The following is a 19,811-nucleotide window of genomic DNA, read 5'->3' on the forward strand; positions in this document are numbered from 1 at the left end:
GATAAATGGGTGCTTTTCTGGTTGGCAGTTGGTGACCAGTGGCGTGCCGCAGGGATCGGTGCTGGGGCCTCAATTGTTTACCATTTACATAGATGATCTGGAGGAGGGGACTGAATCTAGGGTATTCAAGTTTGCTGATGACACGAAGGTGAGTGGGAAAGCGAATTGCGTGGAGGATGCGGAAAGTCTGCAGAGAGATTTGGATAGGCTGAGCGAGTGGGCGAGGATCTGGCAGATGGAATATAACGTAAGCAAACGTGAGGTTATCCACTTTGGAAGAAATAATAGTAAATTGGAATATTATTTAAATGGAGAAAAATTACATCGTGCGGACTGTGCAGAGGGACCTGGGGGTCCTTGTGCACGAATCGCAAAAACTCAGTCTGCAGGTGCAGCAGGTGATCAAGAAGGCGAATGGAATGTTGGCCTTTATCGCGAGGGGGATAGAATATAAAAGCAGGGAGGTCTTGCTGCAACTGTACAAGGCACTGGTGAGGCCGCAACTGGAGTACTGTGTGCAGTTTTGGTCCCCTTATTTGCGAAAGGATATATTGGCCTTGGAGGGAGTGCAGAGAAGGTTCACCAGGTTGATACCGGAGATGAGGGGTGTAGCTTATGAGGAGAGATTAAACAGATTGGGTCTGTACTCGTTGGAGTTTAGAAGGATGAGGGGTGATCTTATAGAGACATATAAGATAATGAAGGGGCTGGATAGGGTAGAGCTGGAGAGATTCTTTCCACTTAGAAGGGAAACCAGAACTAGAGGGCACAGCCTCAAAATAAGGGGGGGCCGGTTCAGAACAGAGTTGAGGGGGAACTTCTTCTCTCAGAGGGTAGTGAATCTCTGGAATTCTCTGCCCATTGAAGTGGTGGAGGCTTCCTCGTTGAATATGTTTAAATCATGGGTAGATAGTTTTGTGATCGATAAGGGAATTAGGGGATATGGGGAGCAGGCGGGTAAGTGGAACTGATTCGCTTCAGATCAGCCATGGTCTTGTTGAATGGCGGGGCAGGCTCGAAGGGCCAGATGGCCTACTCCTGCTCCTATTTCTTATGTTCTTATGAAAAATGCTGCCCTTAGTCTCTTCAGTCTATCTTTCAATCAACCAGTATCAATTCAATTAGTATCATCAACTTGCATTTAATACCATGTTCTTTCATTTCAGACATGGTATTTTTAATGTTTTTGAAAGTTTACCTTTACCATGCTTTCTGTCTTGTCTTTATATGCCAACCATTTCCTAAAATAAGCAGAACCTTTACGTTTACTGTGTTGCTCACCACGTCTGCTGATTCTTTGCTAGGGGGAATCCAAAACAAACTTTTCTGTATTGACTTCTGCTTTGAATGCTATTTGATTAAACCTGTTGTGTGTTACCTGCTGTTTGCAACTATTTGCCAACTGTTAACATAATAGACCTAACAATTTAAATTTTCATTTAATGAGACTGGAGGACCAGTGGAAGGTAGGACAGAAGGCTGCAAGAATTGGTCAAATCAGTTGAAGCACAGGAATTTTTAAATGCCTTACAACCACAAACTCTGTTGAAGGATAGCACAAGTGGCTTTTGAAAACTAATCAGGCTGTATTTTCTCCCACTGTTTGTTGTACATGAATTACAGATGTTTATTTATCCAAGATTTAATTTTTATTTAAAGCAACATTCTAGGGAATGCCCAATTATCGACATATGTGGAGGTTTAGGTTTATTTTCTTTCAAGAATGACTTTGTGGCTTTTCAAGATGTCATTTCCTTTCTATCCAAGTGATTTTACTTATGCATTCTAATCATTACACTTGCATAATTGCCAGAGATTGGAAATAAAGTGGATAGTAGTGTGAAATGATGACAAGTTTACTGAATCAAGCAAGATTACACTGAGATTTACAGTAATATGAACCACTGCACAAACCAAAAATTAAAGCCTCTTAGTGAAGGAAGAGATGTCCTTAGACCTTTTCCCTAAAATATAAATCTTATTCTTACAGCACTCCAATCCTAGAATAATTTCTAAATCTACCATTCCTGCTAATTCTGCTTTGCAATAAAGTCATAAATACGTAATTTACACCTTCAGTTATAAATTTAGATGCCACTGTACTGTCAGGTTAACGGTCTTTGTGCACCACTATATTCAGAACGGTTTTTTGAGCAGTTAGCTGATGGTTAGCATTCACTATTTTCTAGATGGCACAAAGGCATAATCAAGTTGATATATCATCTGACAAATATCACAACTAAGTTTGATTTTGTTCTCATCTATACAACTGAATTTCCAGGAGTCATTGGATGGTTTTTAGGAGTGAATCGCTGGTCAATTTTCATCTCCCCCACCTGGGATCTGATATAAATGTAACACATCTCCAGCCATCCTGGCTGGTATCAGCAAAGAAATCAAACCTAGGAGCTACTATTCTGAACAGCTTACATAGTAAAGGGTCAGAAAAGACCATGTGGCTCATTATTGCTTTCCTAGTTCAACTTCATTAATGTATTTGTCTCTATTAGTTCAATTGGCAGATTATCACATTAAAATTTGCCTTCCAGCAAATTTAAACAAATTACTAAGAACTTAATTTATTTAGTCTATTCAAACCTCTCCGAGCCGCCTCTCTAGATTGTAGAACCCAAATATCATCAATCTCTTTCAATCTCACTGTTACAAAAGCTGCTTACTGCAGATGCTGGAAATCTGAATAAAACAGAAAATAAAGGAGATACTCAGCATGTCAGGAGGCATCTGTGCAGAGAGAAACAGTGTTAGGTAAAGGTAAAGTTGTCACAGTTCCAGATGATCATAGGATGCTCCTCCGTTTGAGGGCTGACTGGTGTTGATTTATCCTGAGGATCACCACAAAAGTCTGAAGACACACACCAACAGACTCAAGAACAGCTTCTTCCCTGCTGCCATCAGACTTTTGAATGGACCTACCTCACATTAAGTTGATCTTTCTCTACACCCTAGCTATGACTGCAACACCACATTCTGCACTCTCTCATTTCCTTCTCTATGAACGGTATGCTTTGTATAGCACGCAAGAAATAATACTTTTCACTGTATATTAATACATGTGACAATAATAAATCAAATCAAACCTCAGGCAAGAGTGAGAAGGCGGGCCTTCATCAATAACAGTTAACATTTCAGGCCAATGACCTTTCATTTCAACTGGTGAATCATAGTTTACAAGTGAGGGTGAGCAGAGGGTGGTGTGAGGCACATCTCTGGAGAGTCTGCGTTGGAGGCCATGGACTTCTCCAAGCTCTGATCAGACAGGCTGAACCTCAGAAGCCAATGAAGCAGCCGACTGAGAGCCAGCAGCATACGTGCACATTACTGGCAGCCATGTCATACACTTTGCACAATATCAGAGGAGAATGGAAGAGTCACAAACCATTGAAAGGATGTTATCCATTGATAAAGTAGCTTCCCTCTAGATTTTGAATCACAGCACAGTGATTAGTCTCCACATGCCCCGATGACAGCCATGCAAACGACAGGTGACATTTCTCCTGTTGTAAACAGGATGATAGCTACATTAACCGTGGCCACCAATCTTGTCAAAGCTTCACTACTGCAAAGAGGTAGCAGTGATGTGCTTGGCCCAAAAGGACGATGTTGAAAAGGGAAATGGAAGTGGAAAGTGTTTTTACAACTCATCCATAGTTCCTTTGCCCATCTCCCATCAGTACCAACATGCTGTCTACTCATGGATAAGTGCGGGTGCAGCCTTTGGTGGGCCTTCACAGGCTCCAATGCCTAAAGATTGACTGCAAAGGAAGAATCAGAGCAATTATCTACTGCTCCTGAGGTTGCACTACATAGGAGCACAAAAAAAGAGGTTCTGTAGTTCACTGAGGCTACGCAAGTGTGTTTACACTGTGTTAATGAGGAAAAATTAAACTATTTAACACACACATCAACATGGGTTAACTGCTGCTTGGTAATGAACACGAAGACAAGATTGGTACATGTGCAATTGATAAGCAGACAGATGCAGTAAGTGACTAATTGAGGCTTTGCTACTCAGGATGTCCAAATTGGGTGCTCTGGTGTTAGAAGCCCCATCTTCACTTTCTTCTTCCTTCATTCCAATGCAGTCCTTATCAGATGTAGTTCTAAGCAGCCTGTTCTTCCAGCACATTTACTCTTGCTAACAAGTACTGAACAGAAGCTCCAGATCAGCCCATACACCTGAAGTGCATTTTATGCATCGATGATTTGCTTGTGACAACATTTGGTTGTCATGACTCACAGTGCAGCATCCCAGAGTGGGGTTCCTCAGAGATATCATTAGTCAGCTTTGAAGTGGGTTTTCTTCATCACCTAGCAGCAATTCTTCAAGATTAGTACCAAGTAACAACAGATTGGGAAAGTTGCTGCGCTCTAGAAATGAAGTAAGAAGTTTAACAACACCAGGTTAAAGTCCAACAGGTTTATTTGGTAGCAAAAGCCACACAAGCTTTCGAGGCTCTGAGCCCCTTCTTCATGAAGAAGGGGCTCAGAGCCTCGAAAGCTTGTGTGGCTTTTGCTACCAAATAAACCTGTTGGACTTTAACCTGGTGTTGTTAAACTTCTTACTGTGTTTACCCCAGTCCAACGCCGGCATCTCCACATCATCTCTAGAAATGAAGCCAGACCAAGTAAGATTGGCAGATTTCCTTCCCTAAAGACCTTAGTGAACCAGATACGTTTTTACAACAATTGACAATGGTTTCATGATCATCATTAGACTTCAAATTTAATGGAACTGAAATTTCATATCTGGGATTTGAACCTGGGTTCCTAGATCTTGCCTTTGGATGACTAGTATAATGACAATAACACTATATCACACCACCTGTTGATGCTGACTTTGCTTCAGGGGAGGAAGATACCCTCCCATGTGGTTCTCCTATTTACACCTCCTCCAAACACACCTTTTGTTTCTTTACTTATCCTATTTATGCCTTGCACTATCACCTATCATTTAATCTTTACTCCTTTTCTGAATATTGGAGTGACATTAGCTACCCTCCAATCTGTAGGGACTGTTCCAGTCTATAGAATCCTGGAAGATGACCACCAATGCATCCACTATTTCTAGAGCCACTTCCTTAACTGCCTCTGTACTTGCTTATTTTTTTCCATTACTAAGTAACTGATTTGAAATATTAACTTTGTTTCCCTTCCAAAGATACTGTCAAATTTCTAAGCATTCCCAGCATTTTGGTTTTAGACTTTCAGCTTCCATTTTGTTTATATCTTTGCACCACACCCACGCTAATGTCCTGTGTGAACACCTCCAATCTGTACAAAAGTCTCTCCCAACAAGCTCTCACCAAACTGTTTCCCAGAGGAAACTCGGAAAACAGCTAAGCGAACAGAGACTTCATTCATATGAGGACCCCTGACTTTTAACCATCCCTCTAAATTGCCACTCCATTATGTTGGCATTTCACTAATGAGTTTCCAGAACGTGGGGAAACCCAATCAGGAGAAATTAATTTCAAATCACACAATCACTGCCAAAAATAACAGAAGAGCCTAATTTAAATATTACAATTATGTCCAAGCTTCCCCAGAGTGGGCAATTCATCGTTTGACATTCACCACTCTTAAAACAGAAACACGTGTGCATGTGGCAGTCTAGGGTAAGGTTTCACAAACTTCAAGTGAGACTTGAACTGAAAACTTATGACCCAAAAGAAAGAGTGCTACAACTGAGCCACAGCTGACACTCACACGAGGGTACATGTAGTTCTCCCATATTGCCACTATTACTGTGAAGCTCCTCGCTTTTAAAAGCCTATATCAATTCCAATTAGTCTGTTTCTCCAAGGTAGATCCCAAAGCCATCATGGAGCCAAAACTGCATATGAACTGGCTAATTCCCTTTGAGAGAGTCTGCAGACTTCACATTGCATAGCGTGGACTGCAGATTGCTGATGTCCTGCAAGATGACACCTCAGGCTGAACAAGGACTACAGCCATGAGGTCTTCCAAAGCCCTATACAGCCCTTGAAGTCCTCGTCTCTACTCTACTTAACAGAGCAGAGAGAGATAGAACATCATGCTTCAGAGATGTCTTCTGGGTCATCCCTGCACCTGTACTCTGGTTAGATATTGAAGCAGAGAGGTACACACAACCAAACTGGAGTGCCAAATCTAGAAACTGCGAGGGATAGAGCACAATATTGCATATTCAGGACGATTATCTTCCACCAACATGTCTTTTTTAAGAGACTTGTTGTTGAAAAGGACCTATAATAAAAAGAAAAGAGCAAGAGTTAGGATGGCAAATAGAAGTTGGACATCTAAACTTCTGTGAATGCAACTTGCTGAGGTGAATGAAGAATTATAAATAATATTCAAACACTGTACTCAGGTAGCTAACCTTGCCTTGCTCATAAGCAGGCCACTGTTCATCATGACTTCTTGCTCGAGTTCCTTACCCAGGTCCCAATCTTGGCCCTCTCACTAACACTGTGCATGGTCTTCTCCTGCTGAAAGAGAGGTTGAGAGTTAGTGATTGGCTGTTGAGAAGGTAAAATGAATAAATGTAGGGCTCATGAATATAGTGCATGTGCTAAAAGGTGGAGAAGAAGCAAAATGGAACATAGATGGGAAGGTAATGAATTTAAAACCAAATGAGTGGATTGTATGGGAGGCTTGTTGGGAACAGTTAACAGTTATGTACGTATTAGGACATATGACAAGAGAATGTGTGATGTGATTTGATTTATTATTGTCACATGTATTAGTATAAGGTGAAAAGTATTGTTTCTTGCGTGCTATACAGACAAAACATACTATACATAGGGAAAGGAAGAGAGTGCAGAATGTAGTGTTACAGTCATAGCTAGGGTGTAGAGAAAAATCAACTTAATGCGAGGTAGGTCCATTCAAAAGTCTGATGGCAACAGGGGAGAAGCTGATTTTGAGTCAGTTGGTACTTATCCTCAGACTTTGTATCTTTTTCCCAATGGAAGAAGGTGGGAGAGAATATGTCCGGGTGGGCTCCTTGATTATGCTGGCTACTTTTCCGAGGCAGCAGGAAGTGTAGACAGTGTTAGTGGATGGGAGGCTGGGTTGAGTGATGGACTGGGCATCATTCATGACCCTTTGTAGTTTTTTGCGGACTTAGGCAGAGCAGGAGCCATACCAAGCTGTGATACAATCAGAAAGAATGCTTTTTATGGTGCATCTGTAGAAGTTGGTGAGAGTTGGAGCTGACATGTCCAATTTCCTGTGTCTCCTGAGAAAGTTGGTGGGCTTTCTTAGCTATAGCGTCCGCATGGAGGGGCCAGGACAGGTTGTCTTTGGTATCTAGGTTCCAGGGTTGAGTGTAGGGCTCGGAAGATGGCATCTGCTATGGACTTGTTGCGGCAATAGGCGAACTGTTGTGGATCCAGCCAGTCTGGGAGGCAAGAATTGATTTGTGCCATGACTAACCTTTCGAAGCACTTCATAATGATGGATGTCAGAGCCACTGGATGATAGTCATTAAGGCACGCTGCCTGGCTTTTCTTTGGTACTGGGATGATGGTCGTCTGGTCATATGGAAGGCAAAAGAAGAGGTGGGTGCATTTGGGTTGAGAAAGGGCAAGTGCTGCAATGTGCCTTGTCACTTTATACTGAATTAGATGTTGCAGGGGAGTGATTGTTGTGTTGAAACTGTCAAGTGAGGGTATGATAGAAGTGATGTGGAGTGAATTTCAGAGAAGAACAGCTGTACTCACCCTTGCTGCTCTAGTGAGGCCATCAAACTTTATTTTTAAATGACTGCAGGTCCTGGGGTGATGCCACTCGCACTATCCTGGTCAGCCACCTCCATCCAGACTGAATTTCTAATGGTTGTAGGATGCTGTTACAGCTGTTGGAGAACATTATCTCCTCTCCTTGACCTGACTTTCTCATCAGGAACTCAAAGGATGAAAAGCAAAAACAGACTCATTTGAGCTCCCATTTCATGCAAAATGAAAGCAAATGAAAGAGGAGAATCCAGTATTAGATAAGCATTGGGTACCCTGCCAGAAACTGATAGCACGTGGGGCAGCAAGAGCATAAACAATGGCAAAGACAACTTGGGCCAAATAGTCACTTTCTAAAATAAAATTTTTAAGTAATATGCTTTATATGAAACAGTTAATGCAAATTTCTCATTTAGTAAAAACTAAAATACAAACAATAATTTGCTGCAAAATTTATTTGAGTCTCAAGTTCATAAAGGTGCATCACACATCAAAGTATTACTCACCATACGATTCATATGTCTCCTGACTGGTTCCATGACCATAATCATAGTAATCAGATGCGCTGTGAAAGAGAGTTAAGAATCAGACAAGTATTCAGACAACGCTAGGTGAGAGCATAGTAATTTTCTCAAGCATCAGTTACAATGTGCATGTTATGTTTTCCTGAACAGTAGAGGCCAAATAACTAAACAGAAAAAGTTGGCGACATCAGTGGGCTTACATTTTTAGTAGAAATCTATCCAGGTTTCAATGAGGCTCGAACTGGGGCCCTCCCCTTACCACAGGTTGGCACTGACAGGTTAGCATGGTGCCAACCTGGTATTCCAACCTGTGCCAAGCCATGTCCCTCTCCTCCATGGGCTATACTTATCTTTATGTACCTGGGGAGACCCCCACGACAGGTTCACGTCTGGGTGAACTCGTTGTAAAGTCACATCCGCTTGTTTTGAAGCTATATGGCAAGGTAGTCAAGATACGGTCATGGGGGGATTGCTCAATGATATTAAAATACATCTATTTGGGGCGGCACGATGGTACAATGGTTCGCACTGCTGTCTCACAGCTCCAGGGACTCGGGTTCAATTCCCAGCTTGGGCCACAGTCTATGTGGAGTTTGCACATTCTCCCCGTGTCTGCATGGGTTTCTTCCAGGTGCTCTGGTTTCCTCCCACAGATCAAAAATGTGCAAGTTAGGTGGATTGGCCATGATAAATTATCCCTTAGTGTCAGGGTAAATATATGGGGTTACAGGGTTAGGGCCTGGGTGGGATCGTTGCTGGTGCAGGCTCGATGGGCCGAATGGCTTCCTTCCGCACTGTGGGGATTCTATGATAAAGCAGGTTCACACCCATTATGGGTGATGAGGGGCAGGGAAGATCCAAAGTTGCATTCTTGCCGGTGAGAACTGTGACTTCCAAATCTTGAGCCCTCGCCGGCAATCTCACAGATGGCAAATATAGGCTCAAGATTTTGGCCTATCTTTCCTAATGTATTTTTAAAATAAAATCAAACCAGGAGAAAAGCAAATTTGGTGCATTGATCAACATGTTCGATTCTATTCTATGACTGCACTATCTTTGTTTTTGGCTCATCAGATGGAGTACCAACAACTGGCGAGAAAAAACGTAACCCAAATTAATGGGGCTTGGGGGAAAAGAAGTACTCATTCTACCCAGTGTTACACTATAATAAAAATAATTGAGCTTTGAATGTCCACAATTAATGTGAAGGTTTAATTTAACAGACTATTTTAATCAATACAAATAATCTATTGTTGTGAACTTGATTATTTTGTAACTACATTTGATAGATTTCTTTCCAAACAGTCAGGAAAGAGGTTGGCAAAATGCCTTCATTTAAAAAACAGAAACAATAGGGTACACCGTGCTGCATATTTGAACAGTTCTGCAAAATAACTCCTGACATGATTCTCAGACTTCCATAAACTGTGCTCATTTTGACCTCAAACAGTCTGGTATCCTGCAAAGCTGTAATGCATTTGCCACTGAGAAATTACATTATTCTATTTTTTCACTCAATATCTGAAGCAAATGGAATACACCAAGAAATAGTGTCAAATTATCTTTTGTACATGAAGACAACAGGAGATGGGGATATAGAGCTCAAAGCTTTCTGGTAGCATGGCAGAAAGGGGAGAATACAAAAACATGGAAACAATCAGGTTACCAAAGCCACAGAATATGCTGGATAAACTCAGCACGTCTGGCGGCATCTGTGGAGAAAGTTACCAAAGCCACATGGCTAACTGCAGAACAGCATATGTTTTTTTGAAAATTGGAACATTATTTGTCTGGCTTTTCAGATGTGGTGGAAAGGCTCGAGAAAGTTTGGAATCAGGAAAGTCTGTCTATCCAGTTCATACAGTATCTCCTTAGTGAGAAATCCTTGTGCCTCGATATTAATGGGAGGGCAGGATTGGTGAAGGGGTTAAAGTAGGAAATGCTGCAGTTGTAAATACTCAACAGGATAGGTAGCATCTGTGGAGAGAAAAGAGTTAACCTGTCAGATAGATGGCTGTTATCCTAAATTCTGAACCATTGGCCTATAGCTTATGGTCTCTGGATGGTTGTACCCCAGAAGATGCCCTGGGGGACCTGTTAGAAGTCCCAACACAAGGACTTCACAGGACTAGCCCAGGAAGTTTGAACTGTCAAATGGCAATCCCCCTGCGTCCCGAGCCCTCTGAAAAAGTCTCCAAATTGGAGATTCTGGAGAGTTCTGACTCACTAACCAGAATAGTTACCTAGGAAATGTTAGACAGGAAAAATCCTTATGGAATTTTCAGTCAGGAAGAATAGGAGTGGTACCCAAATATGGGTTCCAGTTTGCTGATGGCTGTTTCCACCCTACTCCCTCCCCCGCGAAAACTTTCCTTCCCAACCTCAATTGTTGCAGATACCTTTCCCACACCTATCTTGTCCCAAATTGCTTCAACTACCTGTCTGGGTTACCTTTACATTCCTGTCTTCTAGGTCACCAATCCTCTACACCTCCGTGTTTAAGGGTCACTGCAATGCCAACCTGCAGCAGCCCGACCTTCAAACTGTGTTTCACTTGAAAGCTGCACATTGCTGAGCAGCTCAATGTAAATGTCACCCAAGGTGTAATAGTCAGGTGCAAAGAAATACTTCCTGTGCCTCACACCTACCAAAAAGGATTTGTGCCAGAAGTTGTCAACAAAATCCTGATGCACTCCATATATTTGATATGAAGACACGTATGAAATGGATTAGCTCAGACATGAAGAAAACTTCTGAGGTCTGCAATTTCTCACCAGTGGAAATTCTATACAAGTATATAAGTGTCCAGTTAATGTGTTCAGGTCCTGATGAAACTCCAGATTTCATTATGAACTGGTAACACTCCTAAGCATCTCACATGGAAGAAAATCAAGAACTCACAGGTTATCCATTATTCAACAATGCATTATATTGTGAAGCTGGGATATTCAGGATTACCTAAAGGAGACTGGAGGCAGAGTCTTTCAATCAACTAGCTATCTGAATTCCCTGGTACACTATAAGCGACTTTATTATTAAAATTTGGTCACTCTTTCTGCAGCTGTTTGAGTTGTTAACATGTTTTGCTCGCCCTCAGCAACTGTCAAAACCACCGACAAGCTCAAACAGTAATGTAGGATTCTTCACCGTCACTGACACAAGGTGACTGGCTGACAGCCTGTCATGCATTTAAGCATCTGGTGAGGTTATCAATAGAGTCCAGACAGTCCTCAGTACAGCTCAAATATATAGTATGCAGCCAGATTTTTAACACAGAACAAATTATAATATTTTAAAACAAAGATACTAATTTGAAAAAAAAAATGTGGAGGTTAATTTTTTTTAAAACACTAGCCATTGTGCCATATCATACAATTTGCATACAAATACAATAACCTACCATCTTATGATATATGTGGATGTAAGGCAACAATTATAATTTTACATTCAAACAGTGAGCCAAATTGTGTCAGTAATGTAATATATCGCTGTGATGCTCCCTTCAAGTAGTAAATGGCATGTGGAATTTCCATGTGGACTTGTTCCACATTTTCTTTTGGATGACCACAGTCGCATATTAGGGTATTCATAATTTCTCATTTGTTCATCAAATGTCCACATCTGCCACGCTCTGGGAGAATGCAATTTAGAACATGAGATGACACAGGCAGCCAGGCAGTTTGGGTCTGCTTGATGGTTCCAGTGATAAGCCACTGTGAAGCATGCTGTTAAGACATCAACAAGTATAATTACTTCTGGTCCATACTGCTGCATAGTAATTGGCTCCAGACTGCACAAGGGGTATTTCTGATGTATAAAGCACTCATGCTGATGCTTCTCAACTTGTGTTGGCTAGTTTCTAGACCATACTGCCCTTGTCTTTGCGCAAGACGAGTGTGTTCCAGATACAGCCCAAGATAGGTCAGAGTGTGGCTATGTGGTACAGTACTGCTGCAAAGGTCACTTTCAAGGTACACTTAGCAATCCTACAAGATGGAATGCAGTGACTGTTGTTTTATGGGTGTTTGGCCTGGGCTTCCTGTATGGCGTTTAGGTCCCTGTTTAAGATTAACTTGGTATTATTGGAAGGTTGCTGCCTGCGTTGCCAGGGGAATGCCATTTAGTAATGCAAATCTGCACAACTTCATTGGTGACTTCTCGCTTGCACAGACACACTTAACAGTATTGATGAGGGTATGAGCTTTGTGACAGAGTGCTGTTGAGGAACCTGAGCAAGTTGACTTGATCACCCAAATGGACACGTGATCCAAAGCAGGAATAGCATTTTGAAGTAGAGATTATCTTTGCGAGCTTCAGAATCAGTCTTTTGAACCAGACTATGTCATATGCTGATGATAGGTCTACAAAAGCTGCACTGGTCTTGGCTTTCCTTTGGAATCCTGCCTGGGTGTACACTGCAGGAGACAAACTTGGTTGCAGCAATTGTGATTAGGCTGGAATTTCACTTGTTCTCTGGAGATCAATGAATTAGAGGGTCAATTCTCTGGAAGAAAACATGCTCCAGCAGTTTATAAGTCACACACAGGATTGATGCCCGATCTATAGTTTCCCAGGTTGAAAGCCATAAATTAGAAAGTAATAGCATAACAGATCAGAGATTGCTTAAATACTGGACCAGGACGAAAATTCATAGAGGCAACCTGCAATATTCAATGGTCTCCGCATCTGAATGCATATTCCAGTCTCTGAGTAACATTATCAAATCTGGTATCAAATTCTAGCAAATGCTGTAAAATCCAGTCACGGTAAATATTAATGTGTTTTCTCTAAATTATGCATGCATAATGCATTTATAGGGGAAAAATATCAGAAAATGGTAAAATTCACTGTTTGCAGACATGGATGGAACACGGACAAAACCTTGTATCAAAAGGAAAATGATATTGAAGTTTTACATGAAAGCAGCATTTAGTAGTTTTGATAGATTTTTACAAGAGAGAAGTTTGAAGTGACAATAGCCATCATTCAGTTCAGTATCTAATTTATTGGAGGTATATCATAAAGCCTGGAGGCCTGCTGCAGCTGAGCCCATTCCAATTTCTGTCAATCTTGTCAGTAATGTTTTCCAACATTTCATTTATATGTCTGTGGTGCCTAATAAAAAACAGAAGATCAAAGAAAAAAGTTCCCCTCTCACTACCAGCTGCCAAGCAAACTATAATTGGACTTTTTAAAAAATATCAACAGAAAATGAAAATAAAGCTTTTCTGAATTTTATTCTGCCACTGAAAAACACTGACTGTAATTTAAGCTTCTACAATTTTTTTCCCATAAAGTAATCATCCTTGTCGGATGGATATTTCATGCAAGGTCCTAATTTTAGAACTGAAGTTATGGTTTAGACTAGATTTAGTTACATGAACATACTTAAAATCATGTAAATAAATCACAATTTATTGTCTCAATCTATAAATGATTGACATCAATATCCCTTCTCACTACAAGAATAGAGCACAATTATTTAGTCTCAAAAAGAGTTTTACACTATTCTCTTTCTTTCCTGTGATCAATAAAACTTGTCGAATTTGGGGCAATGGTCAACTTTAAAGCATTATTTTCAAAAAGCAAGTTTCTGCTCCAGCTATATAATGCTTTCTATACAACCAAAAGATTTAGGTTAAACTTAGAAACTGCTCATATTTAATTTTTCTTTTACAATAACACTTCAGATCTGGATGGATTTGGAATTAATTTTTGGAATTCGGTGGAACTGCATGTTCATATTTAATGTATCTAACCTGCCTTCCAGTGAGAGATCTCAGTACATGAAATAACCCTGTAGCCAGCAGACACCTGCTCAGTAGTGCTTCATCCAGTGAATCCAACTAATTTTCTTAAATTCCCTGGAGTAGAGCTCTCTGTGCTTTGTGCAAATTGAGTGCACAATACAAGTGCTATGAGATGCTGGCTTTGGAGCCATCTGTAGAAATAATAGATGTTGAGGATTTCCAGAATCTTTCATTTTTATTTGTGGGAAAGGAGTTTGGCAAATTCAGGCTCCCTTCATTTGGCTAAGCATTCTATTTACTGTCCCCATTTCATCCAGCTTTCCTGTAGTCCCAGAATTTATCCTGCTGCCTTGACTGCAGTACAGCAAAGTCAAAATAAAAAAAATACTCAACTTTGGACCTTAGGTCAAGAGGCATTCACAAACTTAAAGGACTAAAATCTGATAAAGTACATTGGTATGATTAGAACAAGTCAACGCGGTTATATGGAAATCCTGTTTGACAACATTATTATACTTTTTGAGGATGTAATGAATTGGTTAGATAAAAGGGAGCTAGTAGATGTAGCATACCTGGATTTCCAAAAGGCATTTGATATGGTGCTAACAAAAGATTAATAGGCAAGATAAGGACTCATGGGGCTGGTCAATGGCGAGAAAATAAAGAGTGAGCATAAACTGGGAATTTTCAAGATTACAGGCTATGATTGGTAGATTACCACTCGGACCATTGCTGGCACTGTAGCTGTTTTATGATCTATATTACTAATTAAGAGACCAAGAGTAACGCATCGATGTTTGCTGATGATACAAAGGTGAAAAGGTGAGCTGTGGGGAAGACATAGAGCTGCTACAAAGAGATACAGACAAGCAAAATGAGTGGGCAATAAGATGCAGGATGTAGTGTAATGTAGGGAAGTGTGAAGTCATTCACTTTGGCTGCAAAAGTTAAATAGAATATTATTTAATTGGTGTGAAACTTGTAAATGTTGATACTTAGAGAGACTTGGGTTTGCTCATACAAGGAACGCAGAAAGTTAGCATGCAAATATGATAATTACGGAGGCAACTAGCATATTGGCCTTTACTGCAAGGGGATTGGAGGACAGGAATGCAGTTGTACAGGGTTTGATGAGACTACATCTGGAATAATACTTGTGGTTTTGTTCTCCATATTGAAGGATGGATACACTTGCATTGGAGGCAGAACAGGAAAGATTCACTAAGCTTGTCCTTGGGATGAGGAGGCTGTCCTATGATGAGAGACTGAGTAAAACAGGCCTATACTCTCTGGTGTTTAGAGGGATGAGAGGCGATGTCACTGAAGCATACAAGACTCTGAAAGAGCTGGATAGGGGAGATGCTGAAAGATGTTTCTGATGGTCAGGGAATTTAAAACACAGGGGTAAAGTCTCAGGATAAGGGACCAATTATTTAGAATCGAGACGAGGAGGAATTTCTTCACTCAAAGGGTTGTGAATCTTTGGAATTTTCTACTCCAGGGGGTTGAGGACTCTCCAGCATTGAATATATTTGAGGCTTGGAGAAACAGATTTTGCACTCTCGGGAAATCACAAAATATGAGCAGCCAGTGGGAAAATAGAAAACAAGAATACAAAAAAAAGGAATAGACCAAATGGCCAGTGGAGTCTGCTCTGCTGTTCAATACAATCATGATCTTGAGCTTCAAGTGCATTTTTCTCCATCCTGGGGGTTGCTTAAGTGTGGACCTTAGATGAGGATCAATGTCATTGGGAGCAGTAACTGGACCAGCGATGCAGGAAGGGCACCAGCAGCAAAGAGATGAACAGGAGCCCCAGCAGTGGCACGGTAGCACAGTGGTTAGCACTGCTGCTTCACAGCTCCAGGGACCTGGGTTCGATTCCCGGCTTGGGTCACTGTCTGTGTCGAGTTCGCACATTCTCCTCGTGTCTGCGTGGGTTTCCTCCGGGTGCTCCAGTTTCCTCCCACAGTCCAAAGATGTGCGGGTTAGGTTGATTGGCCATGCTAAAATTTCCCCTTAGTGTCCTGAGATGCGTAGGTTAGAGGGATTAGTGGGTAAATATGTAGGGATAAGGGGGTAGGGCTGGGGTGGGATTGCGGTCGGTGCAGACTCGATGGGCCAAATGGCCTCTTTCTGCACTGTAGGGCTTCTATGATTCTTTCTCATCAAAGACTTGTGGTTCCATAGGAGAGAGGAGATATGCAAAAGACATTATCTGCATTGGATGTACTGACAGGGAATCATCGCCATAACACATCAGCTGTCATTTTTGCAGTGGTTCTTTAAATAGTTCAGTTGAAACAGATTCATCACGCCTGCTCGTGCTATATAGAGTCATAGAGGTTTACAGCATGGAAACAGTCCTTTCGGCCCAACCTGTCCATGCCGCCCTTTTTTTTTTTAAAAACCACCCTTGGCCCATATCCCTCTTACTCATGTAACTGTCTAAACTCTTTTTAAAAGACAAAATTGTACCCGCCTCTACTACTACCTCTGGCAGCTTATTCCAAACACTCACCACTCTGTGAAAGAATTGCCCCGCTGGACTCTTTTGTATCTCTCCCCTCGCACCTTAAACCTATGCCCTCTAGTTTTAGACTCCCCTACCTTTGGGAAAAGATATTGACTAGCTAGCTGATCTATGCCCCCCATTATTTTATAGACCTCTATAAGATCACCCCTCAGCCTTCTACACCCCAAAGAAAAAAGTCCTAGTCTATCCAGCCTCTCCTTATAACTTAAACCATCAAGTCCTGGTATCATCCTAACAAATCTCTTTTGCACTCTTTCTAGTTTAATGATATCCTTTCTATAATAGGGTGACCAGAATGGTCGGAACACCTAGCAGTCACGTATAAAAGGTCCTTTTGGGGAGTACCAGGATCTCGAATCATAGAAGGGTTATGGCACACATTCTACACTCCATGTCAGTGCCAACTCTCTGCAAGAGCAATTAGCTAGTTCTACTGCTCTCATTTCCCATAACCCTGCAAAAGTTTCTCTCTTCAGATACTTATCGAACTCCTCTTTGAAAGTCACCATTGAATCTGTTGCTACCAAACTCTCCATCAGTACATTCAAATTCTAATCACAACAAGTAAAAAAGCTTTTCCTCATGTCACCTTTGATTCTTTTTCCATTCACCTTGGTGTCCTCTGATTCCTAGTTTTAGTCAATGGTAATAGTTTATCCCTAGCTACGCTGTTTGCACCTGTCAGGATAACCAAGAGAAAAATTAAATAAGACCTCAAAGGTTATACATTTCTGGATATTACCCAAGCCACATGAGAAATGGTGCAGGCATAAGCATATTAGGAAGGTGAACAAGTGATTGAAAGAATGGTGTGGGAAAGAGGGATGCCATTTCATGGGACTCTGGCATCAATTTTAGGGCAGGAAGGAACTGTACCATTGGAACTGGTTCCAAACTGGGCCAAGGATCGGGGCAGTCACAAAGACTTTGAACTAGGAAATAGGTAATGGCTCAAGTGAAAATTAGTAGCATAAATAACAGTTCATAAACAAACAAATCAGTGGAGTAACATAGAAATTGTACTAAATGACACTATAAGTAAAAAGGAATAATTAAAAGATATGAAATAACTAAACAAGAGAGAAATAACAAACAGAAGTAAACTATTAGAATGGAAGACCAGGTTAGGGTGTGTGACCCAAAAAAGTATTCTTCAACAAATTCAATGAATTACAGATGCAAATTCAAATAGGATGTCATATCATATGGAGCAGAATTTTTGAACTGTGCCAGAGATGGGGCAGGAGGGGGGGGGAGGGGGTGGATGGAAAATTCCTGGCTTGTCCACATCTCTGGCCTACATAGGAACATATGAGCCTGTTTTGGCATTCAATAAGATCATGGATTGATCAGGGTGTGGTCTCAATTTCACTTCCCTGTCTGCTCCCATAACCCATGGCTTCCTGTCTGTCAAACATCTGGCTAACTCTGCCTTGAATAAGTTCAATGATCCAGTCTCCACTACGTTCCAGGGAAGAGAATTCCACAGGCTAATGACCCTCAGAAAACATTTCCCCTCATTTCAGTTTTAAGAAGGAAGGCCTCTTATTTTATTCAAGTATGTATCCGAGTTCCAGTCTCCCCCACGAATGGAAAAATCCTCCAAATAACTACACTGTCAAATCTTCTCAGGATCTCATACATTTCGATAAGATCACTTCTCACTTGTGTAAACTACATAGGATTATTCCAGGAATGAGTTGAGTGGGGAGGTAATGGCCTAGTGGTATTATCACTGGATTATTAATCCAGAAACATTCTGGGGACCCAGGTTCGAATCCTGCCATGGCAGATAAAACAAAATCTGGAATTAAGAATCTACTGATGACCATGAAACCATTGTCGATTGTCAGGAAAAACCCATCTGGTTCACTAATGTCCTTTAGGGAAGGAAATCTGCCGTCCTTACCTGGTCTGGCCTACATGTGACCCTAGAGCTACAGCAATGTGGTTGACTCTCAGCTGCCCTTGGGCAACTAGGGATGGGCAAATAAATATTGGCCCAGCCAGCGACGCCCATGTCCCACGGATGAATAAGGAATAAAAAAAGTCTCCATACTACTTCTACCGCAATTACACCCTTTTAGAAATGAGACCAAAATTGCACACAGCATTCTAGATATGGTCCCACCAATGCCCTGTAGAATTACAGTACAATTTCCCAACTTTTGTATTCTATTCTCCTTGCAATAAACACCATTCCATTTGCCTTTCTAGTTATTTGCTGTACCTACATACTAATCTTTGTGTTTCATGTCCCAGGACACCTGATCCCTCCGTATCAGAGTTCTGCTATCTCTCCCTCCATTTAAGTGGTTGACTGCTTTTTCATTTTTCCTGCTAAAATAAACTCAAATTTTCCCACATTATATTCCACCTGCCAAATGTTTTATCCACTCACTTAAATTTTGATATCCCTTCACAGAATCTCCACCTCCTTTTCACAACTTGCCTTCCTACCTATCTTGGTGTCACTGACATATTTGGCTGGTCACTCATCCAAATCATTTATGCAGACTGTAAATAGCTGAGGTCCCAGCACTGATCCCTGTGGCACTTCACTGGTTACAACCTGCCAACTCAAAAACGATCCATTTATCCCAAATCTCTGATTACTAATGGCTAAGCGATCCTTTTATCCATGCTAACATGTTACCTTCTACATCATTTAGCAGAGGCAGGTTTAAAAGGCATGACGGCCACTCACCCACCAGTGGTGCTTAGCCTATCTAGGCAATTAAGGGACCTATGAAGGCCAAAGTCCTGAAGAAAACTGATATCCTAGCTAGTGGGCACATCAGCGCCATCATACCAGCATCATTTTAAACTGCGCTCTCAGCAGCTGACATACCAAGGTGAGTTCAGCTGCAGCCGCAGGTTGTCCTGTGCAAGGGTTCCTTCCTCCACAATGGCAATCAAGCAGCTTTGCCCACTTCTTGCTTTTGAAGTGATTTCACAGGGTGCCTTCACTTTGAGATCCCTCTTTCACCCACCTATGTTGGCAGCTCCCACCTTGGAATGTGGGGCTGCCAACATGTCAATGCAGGAAGACCTCCTGTGGGCCCTCCAGTCTCAGGAGTCTCAGCTACCAAATCAAAAATCATCTTCTGGGTCCTGCTGTCAGAATGTGTGGGTTCTTGACCTGCATATCTTCCCTTAAGCAGGATTAGGACCTTGAACAGAAATTCAGACCATGGTTGCAGAACAGCCAGGACTGGAACTCAATATTCCAGGTTTTAAGGTCTACAGAAATAATAGGAAAAAT

General features: G+C 41.4%; 1 protein-coding gene across 7 annotated transcripts in view; it reads right to left on the minus strand.

Moving 5' to 3' along the window:
• Positions 1–19,811, minus strand: part of khdrbs3 (KH domain containing, RNA binding, signal transduction associated 3) — a 175,316-nt gene that overhangs the window by 13,295 nt on the left and 142,210 nt on the right. For all 7 annotated transcript variants that reach the window (XR_013498295.1, XR_013498294.1, XR_013498293.1 and 4 more), the window contains one exon: positions 8,243–8,301. Coding sequence is in view for 4 of the 7 variants with exons in the window: in XM_078215794.1 (XP_078071920.1) it covers positions 8,243–8,301 (59 nt within the window). In the remaining 3 variants the exon portion in view is untranslated. The remainder of the gene's footprint in view (positions 1–8,242; positions 8,302–19,811) is intronic.

This window comes from Mustelus asterias, chromosome 7, assembly GCF_964213995.1.
Source record: "Mustelus asterias chromosome 7, sMusAst1.hap1.1, whole genome shotgun sequence".
NCBI classification, from domain to species: domain Eukaryota; kingdom Metazoa; phylum Chordata; class Chondrichthyes; order Carcharhiniformes; family Triakidae; genus Mustelus; species Mustelus asterias.